Here is a 20849-nt window from a genome sequence, read left to right on the forward strand (position 1 = left end):
GTATTGTTTCTGACTTTACCTATTACAGTATCAGTTGCTGAAAACATTCGATGGCTGTCATGAAAAAGAAGTCAGAGCATTAGAAATCAGTCCACAGGAAGTGTCCAATTTAACCACTTTCCACTGCCGATAGCAGCTGCAATGGTCTCTAAAATTGAGAATTGGACTTGGAAATGTCTGCTGGTAGTGTATATATGTGTATGTATGGATGGATGGACGGATGGATGGATGGATGGAAAAAGACAAAGTATATACGAATCAAGAAGTCTGGGTTCTAAAACCTTTGAGTATATCAAGAGTGGACGGAGTGACTGTATTATGTTATCTTATACTATGTACAAAAGTTGATTCTGTTCATCTGGACGTAGCGTTTTCAAAAACTCTATGTACAAGGCATACTATGTAAATCTTGTACACAGTGACCCAACTTTACTTGTCAATCAGTGCACGCACAAAAACCCACCCATAAAAGTGCACTAGCCTTTTAACAAGCTGCTAATTGTGAACTTGCAAGCACAAAGAGTCACAAGCAAATGAATGCGTTTTTTTTGTTTTTGTTTTTGTTTTTTTTAAGTATGTGGTTTCCACGGTGCTGAAAGACAAAGAGACCTGCAGATGTGTTCAGAGTATTCCAGTGTAGTGTGTGTGTGTGTGTGTATTTGTATGTTAATACTGTGGCAGACATGAAAGTAATACAACTGGTGTTAACAGGGCAATTAGCTTCAGCTCTATATATAGACTTCGCTTTTGCACCATTAAATGGAAGTTTACTGGTGCTTGTATTGCACTTTTCTAGTCTTACTAACCACTCAAAGCTAAATTCACACTACACTTTATTCACTTCACATTAAACACTTGCATATAACATCCACTCCTATGGCCACTTTAATTTCACAAATTTTCCTAGCATGCATGTCTTTGAATTTAATTTTCTTCATGAAATGTGGGATGAAACGAGAGGCTCTTTCCACTATATTTTGATAGTGCTGCACTACTGGACCATCCAAGGTCCTTTTTATAATTGTGTCTGGATATTTTTAGAGGCCAGGTTAATGCCTACAGATCGTTTTTTTTTATTGCATGGAAAAGCAACTGTTATTTCAGTAAAAGCATAGCACAGAAGATTTTTTTTTTTTTTTTTTTTACTGATTCAGTTCCATAAGATATCACACTAAGCCATAATAGCTAGACAGCATCCAGTACCAGGGCCTTTTAATTAGTTTAAGCTCTCCCCAAAAAAATAAAAAAAGCGGGGTTGGCAGTACGGGATGGGGGGGGGGGGGGGGGGGGGCTGTTTGGTCCTCAAGACAGTAGAATGGGCGCTAAGTGATGGTCTGCCGACAGGTTCCACTCTTGCCCTTTAAATGCAGGTGGTGTTTGTCGTTCACTTTTGGGGCAGGAGAATTTTATTTTTTTTTTGCCATTTTTTGCTTCACTCTGGAACATGAATTATTAGGAGAATGCAGGGAATGGCAGTACAGGACTAGCTCTATAGAGAGAGTGTTGAGAGACTGCTGTGATAAGGCATTTTAGCCCTTAACAGTTTGCTTAATCATTTACAACTGGGTTTCCCCTTTGGCCAGAAATTTTGCCTTTTGATGTGCTCATTCATTTATACAAACCAGTTAATGTTTCAGCTTACTGTTCTTGGGAGTCATAACACCTTTTGATCCGCGGCAATGATGCTACCCTGTAGTAGCGCAGATAAAAGACTTTGTGTGTGCAGAGAGAAAAAGATAGAGCGAAGGTGATAGTGAGACAAAGCAATAGATAGTATAGGCCCCTGCCTGTAGCTGTCTATTCTCCTCAATGTCAGAGTTCTCCTTCTCTGCGAGAGGCTTAGCACCCACCTAGCATCACCCTATCTGTTTATACAGAGGCTAATAGGAAGCCTGGTCTTTATCCCCACACTGCAGCTCAACATAATGGAATAGAAAGACATAATGCTGCTCGAGTCAAACAGTCAGTAGAGGCCTTTAAATTGCTTCCAATCCCCTTAACAAATCTGATGGAGAGGCTATGAATAACTCAAGGGCTTCTCTTCTCTTCTCTTCTCTTCTCTTCTCTTCTCTTCTCTTCTCTTCTCTTCTCTTCTCTTCTCTTCTCTTCTCTTCTCTTCTCTTCTCTTCTCTTCTCTTCTCTTCTCAGATTAGCCGTACTTAACCAGCAACGGAACTTACTTTTACTCTTACTTTTATTAATTAGGATATGTCTTCTTGTGCTTACCTTCCAGTTTGGAGATCTTAATTTAAATCACACTTGCTGCAAACAGTTTCTTCAGAAATGTACATTTTCTCTATGAATGAATACAGACCAGATAGAATATAGTCCAGTCTCCAGATGACTTGTTCAAGCGACATCAGTTTGATAGAGACCACCCTTGGAGTTTCTTCTTTTATGCTCTCTTTCTCCTGCGTCATGTAAATCGACTGAAACAATCCAATGAAATGTGGTTACAAGAATGTCTAAAATATTCAGCTCTGATGTTTTCATCTTCATTGTCAGGGTTTATTAAGCAAGAAGCACTCAGTACTAACAAGGGGAAAAGGTTTATATGATATTGAAGTTTAAAAAAGTAAAGTAATATTACAATACATTTGAACTTTTTCTACATGAAAGATGCAGCCTAGTTTGAATTTAGAGCAGGAGGTGTGCTATAAATTAGTAAAAGCAGGTTACAGTGGTGAGTCAAATCAGAGCCTGAGATGTACGACTTGTCTAAGCCAGAGAATCATTATCTCTACTGTTGTCATGAAAAAGCGGTGAAACAAATGGTCCGGACTGGACTGGAATAAATCCCTGCTTTGAGAGGAAATTTTGAGGAAGAGAATATATTTATAAAAGAAATTCCACTAATATGCATCCCCACCATTTTGCTAAGTATAGTTTGCGACCCAACTCACTTTTGGTGAAAATATATTAATGATGTGGCAAAAAATCACATCATAGAAGGTAAAAATTCATCAGCTGGTAGGTTGGGGTTTTGATGTTTTAGGTGAAAAACTATATATGTTCTGTTTTTTCCTTCTTCTCTTTAAATGGAACCAAAACATAACAGCCACTGTTTTTTGGTTATTTACTTTCCATTACTTCTCTAGAACCTCTTGGTAAATGGATTGACTGGCACTTATAAAGTGCTTTTCTGCTCTTACTGAATACTGAAAGTGCTTTTTACTACAAAGTCACTTTCAACCATTTGAACACACTTGTGCAGCAATTTGTTGTTTGCCTATAAGCTATCATGCACACATTCATATGCCAATAATTACATCAGAGGAGTCCACAGTCTTGCGTGAGGAACTGGGGCAGCCTGGGATGAGCTACAGCAACAGCCACTTGAACTAGTCATGTGGTAATACATAAAATTAGGATCAAAATTGTACGTCAAGCTTCAGATCCTAAATGCAGAAAAGAATAACTTCCAGAGAGGAAGAGTAAAAATCTTTTTCTCCAAGTACCCTAAACAAAAAAAGACAGTTACTAACTCTTATGTGATTGAGGATATTGTAAATCCACATGCGGCACATTACATGTTTTGTTGCCAGCATGTGTTAAACAGCAAACACCTGTCCTAAGCAGTTCAAATCATCTATGTAGTAATAGGAACTGCATCAGCCATCCAGCCTTTGTGCTACATGCTGTTATTTGTCCCAAAAATAACAGCTCAAAGACGTACAATACCCACACAGCCTCAGCATTGTGCAACATGGTGTTGTGTGCCACAGTTTACCATGCTGGTTGTTCTGTGGTACTTGAGCTGTTTTGCTTGTTGTTTTAAAAACCATGTTATTAGCAAGAGACACTTGCAATTATTCTGTTAGTGTGAAAGGCCCAGCTGATTGTAGATGATTGGCTGGATCACAAACTGATGACAAAGAAATTCACAGATGCACGCTCAGATATTTAAATAATGTGCTGAAATCAGCCATGCGGTGTGGGGGTGGGTGTGCATGTGTTTATGCAGGCTGCTCATCATGTACCCACTCATATGGGTATGACGTGCATGCCTTTTGCAGTGCCATTTCTAGGGAAGGAACAATTTAACAACACTGAAAAGCCTGAAAGAGAAAGCAGAGTAACATGGAAGAAATGGTGAAGTTACTGAAGATGGAAAGCATCTTTTGCAAATTAAAGGACTAGCTTGCTTTTGCTCTGTACTAATTAATTAAGTAAACATCTTTTTCAGATGCATCTCAAGCACAGGATGGCCTTACCATTTGGTATCAGTTTCTTTCTGTTTTGCTTTGTCTCCCTCTGCCCAGTGTTTTTGATGCCTTGTATATCCATCGCGTCAGCTATCACAGTTAGCATGTCTTTAATTATCCGACAACATGACATACCAGTTAGAGCTCTGAATCCCTATTGTTGTTACGCAATCCCACCCTCCTACACACAAACACATTTATATACCTCAATTATGCATCTTTCCCAAGTGGTGGAGGATGACAGCTCCATTAGCCTATGCTTTAATTGAGTGTATGTGCTCATACTGCAAGGAGCTAGATAATGTTGTTGAAGTTGGATTTGGTGCCTCTAGTTTGTTAAATGTGACTCAGCAAATAAAATGAGCTAAAGGATGAAGTGATGTAGCAGTCGGTATTTCCAGCCTCAGACGCATGATTAGTTTCTTTTGTATTTGTTTGTTTCTGTCTATAGTTGTATGGGATGAAAAGAATAGAGCATTATGCACAATAAAGTCCTAAAAAACAGTTACCCTCAGTATAGAAAACATAGCAAAACATAAGAGAAGACAAATCAACTGTAATTGAGAGAAGAAGGAAAAAACAGGGAGAATACTTTTGTACAGAACGTGGTAAATTGTACTGGGTATTTGAGAACAAAGAAAACTGAGTAAGATTACGTCTTCTAACATCTATCTGATGAAGAAGATTGTGTTTACAGATTATATGGTTAGTTTATGCACTGATCAAAAGAGGTTCTGCCTGGGGATTCAGCAATATAATAGTGCAGGTCACACCGACATACACCTCACTACAATTTAAACTCAACATGCAGAAACATTTGCTAATCACTTTGTTTGTATAGTCCTAATATTAAGCAGAAGGCTACACATTCCTTATAGCTGAGGCATTACTGATGGCTTACAAGTACACAGCAGCTGTCCTGATTTTCTTTTTCTACTGGGCCGTGGATTGATGGGATTCTCTGGCTTTGATGGATGTACTGGTCACCACCAAATGCACAGGACTGACAGGATTACTGGTGGCTTGTCGTGATACTGGGACAACCACAGTGCCCGTGAACTCCCAGTCAATGTTTCAATGTTTTGTGTCATCTTCATTGAGAACATCTGCCTGTCATAGCATTGCTTGACGTTGAAAAAATTTGAAAATGTAAAAAATTTCATCCAGCTGTTTAATCTCTACTTCAAACATGGGTGGCTTGAATTTGGTGCTGAGCAGGAGCCCACCCCCCAACAAGAGATTGGTGATCAGATAACTAATGCTTATTCCTAAAAGACTATCAAACAGTCCATAAAGCCGGCTGCTTCAGTGATTTCTTTGTATCATTAAACTGGTGTCACGCTGATTTACCATTGCTATCATACAACACTGTCAAATTCACAGTGGGCATTTTCTAAAATTAAAAAGATTAAATTAAAGCAGCAGAACCAACGACATCCTTATTTGATCCATACTTTTTTTGTCATTTTTGGTCCTTACACTAGTATTACATTTAAACTGCCTTGCTTGTTTTCTTTCGTTTCTTTTTCCTTCACACGTTCTAGCCCTACTAACGTTGCTAAAATGAAGCTAAAAAGATTTTCGGCAAGTCTTTCTCATATTGAATATAGGAAGGAAAACAGATTTTTATGTTAAAACAATGGAGTAGACTTGACCTATTGAGTCATATCCCTTTTGATCCCTGGTAAAGGAATGCTTTTATAGGCAATGGTTTAAATTTTCAATATGACTGAAAAAGTATCCAGTGAACTAGAAAAGAATGATAAAGATATGCTTTGAAAAAACATTATTTCAGAACAAAATTAAATTGTGATAAGTGGTCAAAACATGAAATACCATACCCGGAGGAATTTCCCATAGGATCCACTCTTCTGTTCTGTTCTGTTTTTTGTTTATGTTCCTCTTTTTTGTTGGAGTCCTCTTTATATCTTTATATTAAAGACCCTTAGAAGCCCAGTTATAAGTCCCTGTAACAGCAAAACTATGTTAAAGTGAGTGATGGTGGCAGCACTTATGTTTCTATTGCTATTTGGAGCTCTTCTCTCTGGAGAATTTGTGGAATACTTTATTGCAAAGAAAGTGAGTTAGAGAAGGGGGAACAGAGAAGTACAATACTTTTAAAAAGATCATTTTAAAGGAATCACATTGCGATTACAATATTGCATAGTTTACAAACCAGAACTTTGTTTTCAGTCTGTCTGTATTCCCCTTGACAGACTGTGAAACTGCTTTCCTTCTTAGGACAGATCTGAGAACAGAGCCACCTGTAGTGTAGTGTCCAGGGAGGAAACAGAGTGAAGTTTCAAGAGTGCTCAAGTGGTCTTTCCACGTTTAAATTGTCAGTTTACACCCTCAAGATGCTGCATGAAAGTGGTGAAGACCAGACTAACCAAAATAAGTGCAGTGACCTTCTAAGTTGGGCTGAATTTAGTAAAAGTCTAAAGCAAGAGAAAATAATGGAGATGAGTCTGTTAGTGGTGAACATGGGTGAAAAAAAGAAAAGCAATAAGATGAGCAAAAAGAGGAAGAACCCCCACAGCGAGAATGTTAAGTGTTTACAAGATGAACATCTCTCTGCTGCTCTATTCCTCTCTCACTGACACAACGCCATCGCATCTAATCAGCCAATCACGGCTGGGTTCTGTTTAAGAGGCCTGATTGGCTGATTAACCAAGCTCATCAACACACCACCCGGTGTGGCTCCAAACACACATAGTAACACGAAAACCTGCATAAACACGCTCTGCAAAGTGCTGTGTGTTTGTTTGTGCGTCTGCACATATGCATAATCTATGCATACATTTGTTATGTACTTTGCATTTGTTAAAAAGTTTGGAGTCCGCGTGGGCAGCATTTCTGCAAGTCCACAAGGATTAAAAGTTGTAGTTGAACTGTTTTACCAGCTTGAGCACCTTAAATGTGGCATTACTTTGCAACAGCTGTAGCTGGTTTTTAGATAAATAACCACCATCTGTGGCCCACCATCCCTGTGATTAAACACAAAGGCACCAGAGCCTCAGATACATTTTTGGATATGTAATGTTATATGACTATAATTTGTAGTACACCGTAGGTTCTATTAAAACCATGAATCCATGTGTGTTTAGCACAGATGGCGTAGTATATTCTCTAAATTTTAAAGTTGGTAACTTGATAGTTAATAGTTGGTATCTCTCTGACATAAGAAGCTGATGAATTATTTTGAAGGAGGGCCAGGAAATTCAAATCCACCAAATTAGGAGCACCTGCCACAGTGGGAAGCATGTGTAAAGCACAAAACATACATATATGCACTAAAACCTAGATTTTAAGAATGCTAGCCAACTAAATCCTTTCTCACATGAGCTCCTAGAATGTATTTGGGAAGTTGAGCTCATCCAGAGAAAGTTACTTGTCACTTGTGAAATGACTACAGATGAAATCTAGGACTACATTTCCATGTGTATTTGTTACAAGACTTTTTTAATCGGTATGGTATCAGAGGATCACTTTTCAGTCAAAAAGCTTTGACTGAAAATCTCTTTCAAAACAGTATTTTTAATGTCATGTATAGTCATGCATATTGAGTGACATTGTAGCATCTTGAACTTGTTGGCTTTGATGACCATGACATTACTAGATAATTCTTCTGTGTATGGATATAGGATTTCTATAGTGCTTTCTATCATTACACACACAACCTCCGTTTGTCCTGTTGTTCCAGTTTTTCCTTTATTAATTTTCCCCTTATTTCAGTACCATTTGTATATGCCCATGCAGGGCACAGCAACACATAGCAGGGCCCAAAGCAGATCAATGGCAATATTTATTTCATGTCCAATTATTGGGGCAGAACCAGAGCACACAGGAATGAAAGTAAACGTCCTCTCAAAGAGAAGCACGCAGAAACTGCATTATAAGTGCAGCCTGCAGCCTGAGCTTCAAGAGCAAGTAATATGAGTACAAGTGCAGGTTATAGGATTCCAATAGAGCAAGCTACAGGCATTACCAGGGGTGAAGACTCCAGAAGCTGAGCAAAAATCCATCTGCTTTGAGCAGGAGATTCCACCACTATCCCTTTTCCTTCTCCTTACTTGTTTTTACTTATACTGTTTTAAGAAGCCAATTTATCTTTGTTGCTTTAGGAAACCTACTTAAACTGCATATTGAACAAGCAGTGCCTCTCTATATCAGAGTTGGAGGAAGAAATGTCAAAAATATACAAAAATGAATAAAGATATTAATCATTCCTCTGTGTCAACTGTTGAATGTTAAAATATTTAGACTTTTCTTCTTCTGTATATTTTGGTTTAATTAATTAAGTTGAGCATAAACATGTATTGAGTCCTGTGCGTCATATATTGTGTTGAAGAGTAGATTTAATTTCATGTTTTCAATTTTAGCTGCTGAGAGACAAAATGAAAAAGAGAACTTTTTTTTGGCTACAATAGAGGTCTTCTCAATTTTTTCAGGATTTGTTAACATTGTCCATATCTGTTAAAAGCCTTATTGCAAGAGTATAGTGTACATTTCCAGTTATGTGATTCTCTGTGTTGTAGATCAGCACATTTGATCAGCGCGTCTGCTCCATACTTGATTATAATTGCCAAACAAATTAATGTATCACTTAATGACTTGCACCCTCCCTTCTTCTGTCTTTTTCTTCCTCTCAGATTTATTCCTGACAATGAAAAACGACCGAATGTTTGAGACCTGGATCAACAAGGTAATAAGCTTTTTGAACTTATTTGAGTGTCTTTGAGTCTCTTGCCTATCATTAGTGACTTTTTACAACTCAGACTCTTCTATAATGATCAAAATTGACATTAGTGAAGCATTACAGTCCTCCAGAGTAAAGTAGAGCCCAGCTTGTATTGCATGCATGGTGCTGCTAATAGCCTAAAACCATATTGGCATTTATATAATGTCTGTCTTATGTGGTTAGCCATTTGTAATGTAACAAGTAGGATAAGCACAGTGACCTGAAATGTTGCCTCAAGTCGGCAATCAACTGATTCCATCCACCTTAACCACTACAGCTACAGCAGGCAATGACGCAATTGTAATGAATTTATTTGACAAATTACAACTGGCTGGCTATACATATCACATCTTATCATCTTTTTGTTTTTTGGGTTTTTTTTTTCAGTTATGCTGGAAAAGGAAAACAATGGTAGAATTGTTTAAGCTTCTGGCAGTGTAAACTAGTTGGCAACTTACCGTGAAGACACTGCTTGAGTATACAAAACCATCTGCTCAGCTATGATTCAGCTATATGTATTACAAACACTGCAGAGTATTACAAACAAGAAAGCCAGGACTGCTCTCCAGAGCAAACTCTGAGATGACCCCATATCTAAATTACCCCAAACATTCTTTTTTATATTATATTCTGTTAAAAAAAAAATTCAAAATTTAATGTCCGACAGCTTATACACTGACATTGATGATGCCACAGACGTTTACACAATCTCAGTAAAGCAGTTAATATTTTTGCACTTTATTTTCCAGGAGCTTAATAACTTTATTCGTTTTCATTACAGTGCACTAGAGTAAAATATTCATATTGTGTTCATCTATGTTTGGAGCTTTAAACGAGTTAAACTCAATAACCCCTAAAAATCAGTCATATGGTAAACTGTCAGCGATCTGGTTCAGTGGGTCTTGACTGATAGGTTGAGTTCCGAAAGAGGGCAGCAGGTCTCTTCCGAGTAGAACTTAAATGTATAGTTTGAGTTTTTATGAAGAACAGCATAGCTAACTGTGACAATCAAATTAGAACAGAGGTTTTGCTGTAGTCTGTCCTACTTCTTGAAAAGAATAAAGAGATTGGTGATCACTATACAACAGCTATTTAATTTATTGTTACACAACATTTATTCATTTATTTATTGCTAAGATTTGTGTTCAGTCTCAAAGGCATTCAGTTATAAACTAAGAATGTACAGTATGGCCTCAGTTGCAGTCTCACGTCCTGAAGTATAACTACAGGTATTGACAGTGATGATCCCCTCCTCTGCTTCAGTGTTCATTTCCTTAATGCAACAAATGGATCTGTAGTGCTTTGGTGGGCTTAGGAGTCTAGGATTGTTGGCACTGCTGCAGAACTAGTTAATATTCTGGGAGAGCAAGGAGGGGAGACCATGGCTCTGGGTTTTTGTCAAAGGGGCCTATTTGAAATTCAGCAGGTCGAGGCACAAGCCGAACAGTAGTCTATCTTATCACAGAGAAGGGGAATAGGAGAAAGGACGGGGAGGAGGTAAGGAAGAAGAGGGGAAACGGAGAGAGATTGAAGGATGTGGAAGAGACAGAATGTGTCTGAGGGGAGAGAGACCAAGCAGGAGCAAAACTGTGCAAATAAACTGCCATACCCAAATACCAGTTGGATGTGCGATGGGTGGCAAGAATGCTAATCGGAGAGGATGAAGCAAATGAATTTCAGAGAAAGATCACTTTAAACTTTTGAGGTAGTTCCAAATGATTTTTATAAAACTCTGCAAATGAAGGGTTTTTTGTTGTTGTTGTTTTTGTCTATTTCATAAACAATATCTTAAAAATATATTAGCTTTTTATTCAGTTGTGAATCTTCAACAGACTGAACCATTTCACTGCAGTTATTACAATGAAAAATATGAAATAGAATCTAAATAGATGCCAGGGCCTACATCCAAATGCAAAACATACATGAGAAAATGAGAAAATGAAATGAATGAAAAATGAATAATTGAGTTTAACAGAAAATTTTAATTCTAGTTTTAAAACAATAGGACACTGAGTGCATTGACCTCAACTATTTTATCCTTCTACAAAAGAACTTCCATAATATCACTAAACACAGTAATATGCAAAGTATAATTTCCTTTAAGACAAAAGTGCTAACAGGCACAATGCAATCATTTTTCAAGAAAATCCAGTATATCACATCACATCTGTTTTTAACCCTGATCAATAACTGGAATTTACAATGACCAAAGATCAGCTACCACATTTTAAAGATACTGTTTTCAGCTCAGTTTTGCTTGTGGAATTGTTTCATTGAAGCACTTTTTAATATACGTTTATCCTTTTTCTGTTCGGTGTATACATGGATACATACGTAGACTATAAACCATAAAACAGATGAATCTATGACTTACACTTTTCAAGGATTAATTTTTAGCCATGAAGAAATAAAAAAAAATGTGAAGTACATAGTATTATCAATGTTAAGAACTGAAGAATTTTTAGTGAATCAATAAGTAATTGACACTCACACCAAAACAGTTTTAGTATTTTATAATTCTATTTAATGTTGATCTTGGCATTTATTTTGTAATTTTGCATACTTTGCCTCCTGCCAATCAAGTCATAAGTAGTTCTGCAAAAAGCATGTCTTACAAGCATCTCTAGGTATAGTGGAAAGGATTTGGGAGCAAGACAAAGTGAACCTTGTCAGTGTCTCTGCAGTCTCAGATTATGGATCTCTTGATCTACTTCTTAGCTACTCTATGAAGAAGTTAAATCCTTTTCTTTGTCTTTTTTTCTTCTTTCTCATTTATTAGCAATGCTTTTTCAATTTTTCTTTTTCTATTTATGAATTTTATTTTGCATCCACTGGCTGCAGCTTTTCAGCCACACTATGATGGAATTTCTTCAAATTTTGGTTGAGTTTATTCACTTGAACTGAGCTGAACTGAGCAGTATTTAGTGGTCAAAGGTGAAGTTCAGCTGTGAACTCAAATAATATGTTTTTAGCCATACCTTATCATTTATTATAATTTATTTGCTAATTATGATTGTGTACAAATAATGGCAAAGTGACATTTTATATGCAAAAGATCAACTTCTCTGTGACTCCAGTTATTTAAAACAACCAGTGTATATGTCCTGCCTCTTTCTTATGTTTTTATGTACGTGCCAAGACACATGAATTTCCAGTGAAAGGGTGTACTCACACTTCCATGTCAGAGCACTCTTGACCCCCAAGTGTCCACTTTGTTTGGCTAAGTGTGATCACTACTAAGTGTTGTGCTCTGGGCTCCTGCAAGAAGCAGGCCCAGGCACAGTTGAGTTGGATGTGGGCACAGTATAAATATAGTGTGATTGTAATGGACATCATGAAATCACTTTTGTTAATTAATTAGCTAGTATGTGAGAGGCCAGTGTGTGTTATTGCTTCCACAGTTAAGCCACATAATGCATAAAATCATGAACCCCCTTATGCTCTACAAGAGTGCTTTTCGTGTGTGTGTGTGTGTGTGTGTGTGTGTGTGTGTGTGTGTGTGTGTGTGTGTGTGTGTGTGTGTGGGGAGGGGAAGGGAGAGGGTAAGACCAGCCAAGAAAGAGTGTGAAATCCTAAAGACAAAATTAAGCGTATTCAGGCGGTGTAAGTGCATTGTTGGGGGGGCACCGTGCCTTGTGTGAGTACACCCTAATTTAGCTCAGTTGAGCGATACAGACATGAGGTGTTACTTATAGTGCTTTTCCTGTTTTCCTTAGCAGTGTATCATTTTTTTCAGTCACACTGACAAACAAGTCTGTACATCCACACTCTTGAATAATTTCTAAAACAAAAAAGGTTTCTTCGGAAGCATTCCATGGACACACACACACACACACACACACACACACACACACACACACACACACACACACACACACACACACACACACACACACACACAGAAGACCAAGCCATTTCCCAGCATCCTTAGAGCATTAGACCTCTGTTAATCCCATCGTGGTTTTCGGTTCAATGCGGCTGCATCTATCGGTCATAGGCCAGCACGCTCCTCTTTCTCCAGCACTCTGTTTTAATTACTTTTCTATGTTTTCTCTTCCCCTAAGTCTCCTTCCATCTTTCCTCTTTCCCCTGTTTTTGTGTGATTACACAAGAGAAGGCAGTCACAGAGGGGGAAATAAAATCAACAAGCTCCAAAGAGATGAGTGAAGAGAGGTGTTTTCATTGGCTGCCAAATAGAGCCAAGTGCTTTAAAAGGTCAGTTCTTTAACGGCTGATATAATAATTTAGTTCACTGGTCAGTGAGAAGCTGTTTTTATCCCCAGTCACACACTTACACAGATTAGCACATGCATATAAATAAACTACTGCTTGCCATCAAAGCAAGTCAGTGTTTTTATATTGAGGCTTGCGCTTTCAGTTTTTAATGGTAAACACCTTTCAGATCAGCTTGCTTGCTTTTCACCAGGATATCAGAGAGGTAGGCAAAATGAAAAATTCTTTATAATAAGAAGAAAATGAATGTCATTTCGAAGAGTTCTGCTTGAAATTTGGTCCTTTGAGCAACAGAAGAAGTCAAATGTGGACCCATTTGATGAGATTTATTGGCTATTCACGACATCCATTTTTTTTTTAAGTCTCCCCCATATGTGTATCATCATTCCAAATAAGTAGTATTAGATTTCTTTGGCTCTCTTCCACAGCACGTCTTTTATCCTGTCTTCCTTCTCTCACCCCAACCGGTCACAGCAGATGGCCCAGCCCCTCCCTGAGCCTGGTCCTGCTGGAGGTTTCTTCCTGTTAAAAGGGAGTTTTCCTTCCCACTGTCGCCAAAAACGCTTGCTCGTATTAATGTTGGGGATCATATAATTGATGGGATTTTCTCTGTTTTCTTTGTATTATTGTAGGGTCTTTACCTTACAATATAAAATCACCTTGAGGCAACTGTTGTTGTGGTTTTGTGCTGTATAGATTAGAATTAGATTTGCTGCAGTCTTACACACAAACAAGTTGTGATCAAAAGCTTCCTGGAATAATCCCATTACAATAAAATAAATGAATAAAAACAAACACATGTGATTTAAATTTGATCGATCTCCCTTACTGCATCCCCAGACAGTGTTCTATATCCACAGTTTCGCATGCATTTCTCAAACTGGCACAGAGGGCAAAGCAAGTTCTCTAACAAACTGACCTGACTTTTGTATGGAGGCTCATGACTGGTAATGGAAGGTGGATTTCTGTCTAGGACAGAATAGGTTATAGCAATTTTAGTAGAGAAGTCAACAGCTTGAATTTGTCCTGTAAATTCATCCCCAGACTTCATATTGACAACAGGGGATCGGAGAGAGAAGTTAACAATGGCACGTCGTCATGAGCACAGAGCACATTGGAAACAGTATTTGGCCAAACCAATATCGCTTTGCTCACCACCTGCCCCATTCTTCAGATTTGCCTCCCTGCAACTCATCTTTTTCAGGAAAATCACAATCATGTTAAAAGGTTATGTTGTCACATTACAGATATGGCGAAATAACTGGTACATTTCTGAGGTGAGTGAGCAAGAATTAACTGGAAGCTATATAAAGACCCACTAGAAGATGGCCTTAAGGGGCTTTTGTGATTTTGAGTTTACTACCACGAGTTTACTCATGGTAGGGATGCACTGATCCAATATTTGGATTGAGATCAGTTTGATCCTGACTCAATAATTTGGCCCTGGTATTGGTATAATATCTTGTATCCTTGGCTGTAATTTTACTATAAATACCAGTAAAATTGTTTTTTAAGCCTTACAGATTACAAGTTACAAAAGCAACATTTAATAAGTTAAAGTCAAATACGTATTTTTCGGACCATAAGGTGCACGGGATTATAAGGCACATTAAGCGAAACAAAGCAGTCAGATAAATCAAACTTTATTCAACTCATTCTTGCTTCCTCCACGTCTGTACCATTGACTCATTAATGCTATATTCTATCACAGCTGCTCTATTCCCATGTTGTTGCACTATATTAATGACTAACCTTCTATTGTGGATGGATTATCTCAGTTGTCCTTCTGACTGAAATTTGGTCCATTTACAGCATCCTGCCATGTGATTGCATTTGTCTCTAACCATCAGGAACCTTCACGTTAACTTTTATCGAGTGGGAAAGTGTTAGCGTTCATCCTCCAGCTTCACTGTTTGTTATGCCAGCGGTCCCCAACCCCCAGGCCTCGGAGTCGTTTGGTACCGGGCCGCGAGAGTTGAGGCTCAGGTGTGAAATGTATGGTTTTCAGGGTTTTTATCGTTATTTTGTCATCGTTTTTATCGTTAACTTGGTTTTCCTGGGTCTTTTCACGTGTGTTATGAATAAATCTTCTTTTTATCGGTACCGGTACTAGTTTTATTTTGTTGTATTTATCCGCGACACCTTAAAGGCCGGTCCGTGAAAATATTGTTGGGCATAAACCGGTCCGTGGCGCAAAAAAGGTTGGGGACCGCTGTGTTATGCTAACATAGCTGTGTTGCTAGCGATCACGTAGCTCATCATTATATACCACCTAGCCCAACTTCAGTAACCTTACACACGTCACTGCTGTTTAGTTTCCTGTCTTCATTTATGTTGGAAGTGATAGCAGAGCTGTACGTTTGAATTTTTTCAGAAATCTCTCAGTCAGAACATGCTATATCATGCTTAGGTAACTAGCAAAACTAGCGAGCTAACTTCCTGCTAACTTCTAACTCCGTTAAATGTAATAAATTTCATGGATGCCTGGATGTTAAACTTCATAGTTACACCTGATAAAGCAGCAATGCTGATCGTTTTATTAAAGATGAAAGAATTTAGACCGTTTTTAACTCTCAGTGATGCTGCAGTGTTCGTTTGACTTTGGGACCTGAAGAGAACGGAGTTTAGGACCCAGATTACTCCCAGATTTACAAGCACCTTAGTCCGTGTTACGACCCGTCTAGGGCCAGGCCATAACATGAGCGAGGCACTCGCTTCCCTCCCCAAGACCCAAGCAGTCACACGCAACAAATCCGTTAGATGTGAAGTGATTTATTTACAAGGTGAATAAAGAGAACCAAAACGGGAGTGTCAACACTTCAGGGTGAGCCAAGGCCAAAACAATAAACAAAACAAACCTACACAAATCCCGCACCCCTGACCTCACCAAAATAAAGTCAAAATAAAGACAGAGTCTGACCTCCTTAACCAACTCAAAACAGGAGAAAACGGGTGATCAAAATAAACGGCAGCTCACCCCTACCCACTCCACTTCCACAATTTTCGCACGTATACTGCAGCCAGCGGCTACCACAGGACTACTGCTGGGTGATGAGGAGAAATGCGAGGACCTCTCCCGCTGTAGCACTCCAGCCTCCTTTTATTGGGCGGGTCCTCCAGCTGGATCCAATCACGCCGGGGCAGTAAGTCCACGCACCAATCGGAACAGGGACCTGGCACAGCTAAATTAACATAGACAAAAACACAGCACTTGCACAAACAAACACACGGACATACAAGTTCGTAACAGTCCGACAAATACGGTAATAACGACGGCCGGCTTCCATGTTCTATAAAAAAAAAAAGAGCTTTGTAGGGTATCTGACGGACAAACACCAAACCAGTTCCACATCACTGAAGTGGCACCATTTTTACAAACCAATTCTGGTTCATGCGTTTCACTCAACGATCCGCTTTCTCCCTTCTCGTTCTCCGTTACCGCCATGCTTTTTTGGCCATGTGCGTATGAAAACAAAGGCACTGCGCATGTGCGTTTTACCCATATATTATCGCGATATTTCATTTTCTTATCGTTGCCTAACATTGTACCGGTATTACCGTGAACGGTATAATATGGCCCAGCCCTAATTGGATTCATACTCTGTATCAGTATTGTAAAAGAGCTGTATAAATCTGGATTCCTGCATCACTAGTTGCTGGGATTTTGGAACTTGATGATACCTTGCACAAGCTGATCCAGGCCTCCCTTGTTTTTAGCTCAAAAAGCACCAGCACAGTAACACTTCATGCATACACATCTTTTCCATTAGCATTTGAGTTACTTATACACAATACTGGTTAAGTGGTGTTTTTAGACACTTTGACCCATCTCCCTTAGTTTTCTAAGATAGACTTGGTCCCTGTTCCCTTCTGTTATTTTCTTTTTTGTTTTTTTGTTTTTTGTTTTTTTGCATAGCACAGCATCTCTTAGTGCATTAGCTGGGCATATGTGATTGTGCTGTTTGCCTATGAGTGGGTGTGAGTGACAGAAACGTGTTGAAGGTAATGTCAACAGAAATAAGGAACAATAACAAAAATTTATCCTTTTATCTTCACAAAATCAGTCAGTTTACACCAGAGGAGGAGCCAGACATTTGAAACACCCGGGGCTTAGCCCTAAAGGGTAGTATGCATGTGGGATTTTTTTTTTTTTTTTTTTTTGAGGGGGGGGGGGGGGGGGGGTGTAGAAATGACTGAAAGATTAATAGGCTCTGTTTTGAGTTTTGTTCAAAAAAGAATGACTTCATATAGGGAAATATATATATCACACATGCAGGACACCTTAAACTAGTTTTTTAATTGAGCAGCAAGACAGAACGAAGTCGGGGCTGTATCAAGACACAGGGACTAAACCCCAATTCAACCAGACCCAGAACTGATCCAGAATTAAAACAGGACTACAACAGTTCAAAAGCAGGATTACTGAGGACTTAACCAAGACATAACCACAATCAGAACTAGATGATAGTAGCACTAAAAATCATCATAGATCTGCACTACACTTATTTATTTAATTCTACCAAAGTACACTATTTAGATTGAGAAAAGTTTATATAATTATTTAGCCTTGTTGTGCAAACAAGCCTGCAGAACTTAATAAATATAGAATTTGAAAAATAGCAAACCTAAAAAGAAACACTAGGTACGAGATACATGAGTACCTATGATACAGTGATACTTTTAGTAAGCAACCATTTGACTAACATGTGTGTCTCACCTGCTCTTGTTCATCTCTGTTCTGTCCTCATTCTCCATCTCAATCTCTGCTCCTCTCTCTCCCTCTTTGTGCTGACAATCATCAAATATACAGTTGAAACCAGATATTTACAAACTCTTCAGATCAAAACACAAACACTTTTTTAATTGTAACATCAAATCAGACTAAATGTTTATTTTTTTAGATTGATAAATATAAAAACATATTTGTTAACTTTAAGAGTAAAGAGAGAAACTGTCTGTGTTTTTTAATTGCAAATGGCACCAAATTGTATTCAAATTGAGCCACACTTATGGAGCTCCACGATTCTTTTCCTGGTGTTTTGGTTGACATCTCTTGATTTTCCCATGTCACAGAAACAGGCTCTGTGTTTTGCCTTATATGCATCCACAGCTGTGCCACCAATTTACTCACATGGACTCTACTACCCTATCAGAAGCTTCTTCAGCTCAGAATGGAATCGTCTGGAGTTTTCTTATTAATTAACAATAAACTTAGTGTATATGTACTCCTAAATTTAATGAAAGTGATAAAAAATAGACAGCTCTGTCTCTCTTTATTCTGACATTTAACTAATTCAAAATATATTTCAATATTTATCTAAAACAAAAGTTTACTCTAAATTGATGTTGTACAGTAAAAATGTTTTATGTTTTCTCCCTAAAGTGTATGTAAATATCTGGTTACAAATGTGAATATCCTGCTGTGTACTGAAATCCCTCTTGTTTTGCATAGAAATATACTGAACAACATACAAAGCATAATATATAAAATAACATTTACCTGAGTTTTTTCTTTGAAAGAACCCTCTAATGTCCATTCTTATATTTCAGTACATAACTGAAACCGAATTAGTCGGGGAGGGTAAGAACTGAAAATATGAAATAAACACACGTAAGCTAAGACTCTCTAAAAAATAGCATTTGTTCGGCTTTTCATTTCGCCATTTGTTGATTCACTTGAAGAGCAAGTAAAATAATATTGGTCAAGTGATCAGTTTCATATCAATCTTTCGTGATGCACCGTCATATTTACATTATTTGTACGGTACGAATGATTTGCTTTGGTACCTGCTCAAACTTAAGCTCTCCTTAGTATGGCTGGCTCCGTCTCTCCAACAGCGCACTCACTGGCAGCAGCTCCCCCCGCCCCCTCGCTCAGTCGCTTAGTGCCTGAGCTTGGATCATACCAATATCAGGGGGGGATTCACGCACAGTCGTAAATTCCCACAGTGTGCACTATGTGCTTCGAATATTGTGTGTACTTTTTGTTTTATACAGTTGTCAGCCAGGCATCTAACTATGAAAAAATTACACTCCAAAATACCCCGGGCTTCTGACAAAACAACCCGGGCTTAAGCCCCGTAAGCCACCCCCACGCTCCGCCCCTGGTTTACACACACATGAATGCAAAATCAATACTAGTCAGTCACACTATTAAAATGTTTCATGTCAATGCCTAGAGAGTTAACGGACCACTTCCACATTCCTAATTGTGGATTGATTCTAATTTTGTAAGCAAATTGACAGAATATTCAAGTTGAATGAGTTTAAATATCAATTACTTTGTACATTTTCAAATGTCAGCATGACAGAATTTTTTTTTTTCTTATAAATCATAGAAAAACACTTCAAAGTGCACTTGTACTTTGCAGTCTTTCCCTAGAAGATTTGTTTGTACAGTCAGTACACAGTAGTTACAAAAGTAGTAATTCTTTCAAATGGAAACAAATAGGTTTGGGAAACGCATGAATCTGCACTTTCTACTGTTAGTGATAGTTTAAACCTTTTTGCCAAAGTACCTCTTGGTGCATTTAAATCACCAGGCTAAGTACTTCTACATTTGTGCCTTGTCAGGACTGAAAGCATCAAACATGATGCAAAGAATTAACCCTTCAGTGCACAATTTATGTATCGTAAATAATTTAAATTGAATCTAATATTGGCCTTTTACTGAAGGCTTATTGCACCAAAATACCCTAAAATAGCACAGAACAACATACCTGCATGTTTTTCATTGCAGCATTGGGTGAGTAAGTGTTGACTTGAAGGCTCTGTAACCCTACTGGAAATAAATATTGCAATAACATTATCATTTTTAGGGTTTCACTTGCAGTCAGCAGTATTTAAGAAATGCATGATTAGCAAAGGGAGAAAACCAAACAAATGAATCCCACATTGCTTCAAGAAATAATCTTTCAGTTTGCTTTAAAAGCAAATCTGGCAAGACGTGTATATATTTAAATGCAGAACAAAAACTTCCTGAAGTAATTATTAATTTTACAAGTTTTTATATTTTAGTTTTAAAAGACAAATATTAGTATATGTTATCTAACTACTGAGGTTATTAACTCAAAACGAAGTGATTTCTTTACCCAGTAAAAATGAAACCGATAATTGGAATTTGAGTTGGACCTTTAGGGCTCAACTAGCCAACTCTGTCAGACTGTTATGTTCCACTTCTTTATGACGCAATCAAGTCATGCAAAAGCCCCATTTAGATGTCAAAATATTGAAGTACTAACTAACCTAAAGGGAACTTCAGACTGAACAGTCATAAGTCTTACTAAGCAATCATGTTGGCAGCACTACTCATTAGTCTCCTAATCTTAATGTCTCAGAGTGGAGTGGGGGACCATGGCTATGAAGCTGCCATTAAGTTGATCAAGTAGGTACTTTCTATCATACTTTTCTGGAAGCATTAAACCCATGACAATTCCCCGAGATAAAAAACAGTCTTTGGCATTTCAGAAATGCCCTCTCTCAGGAAGAAAAAAATACTTTTTTAGCACTGCCTACTCTATCTCTCCAGGACCTGCACAAACTGAACTGTATCACCACAATTAAATAGGTTGCCTTCTCACAAAAAGTCGTCTTACATGTGTCAGGAGAAAATTAGGAAGTTAATGATTAATTAGTTTCATCTAACTGCCTCACTTTCAGGGACCTATTGT

The 20849-nt window shown here is 38.1% G+C and overlaps 1 protein-coding gene across 1 annotated transcript in view; it reads left to right on the forward strand.

The window, feature by feature from the left end:
• itfg1 (integrin alpha FG-GAP repeat containing 1) overlaps positions 1-20849 on the forward strand; it is a 159014-nt gene that overhangs the window by 14522 nt on the left and 123643 nt on the right. The window contains exon 7 of the mRNA XM_086305605.1: positions 8858-8910. Coding sequence (XP_086161731.1) covers positions 8858-8910 — 53 coding nt within the window. The remainder of the gene's footprint in view (positions 1-8857; positions 8911-20849) is intronic.

The sequence above is a fragment of the Aulonocara sp. 'chitande type north' Nkhata Bay genome, linkage group LG1, assembly GCF_057382095.1.
Source record: "Aulonocara sp. 'chitande type north' Nkhata Bay isolate Kocher_YH1m ecotype deep benthic linkage group LG1, A_spYH_male_GT1.1, whole genome shotgun sequence".
Classification (NCBI taxonomy): domain Eukaryota; kingdom Metazoa; phylum Chordata; class Actinopteri; order Cichliformes; family Cichlidae; genus Aulonocara; species Aulonocara sp. 'chitande type north' Nkhata Bay.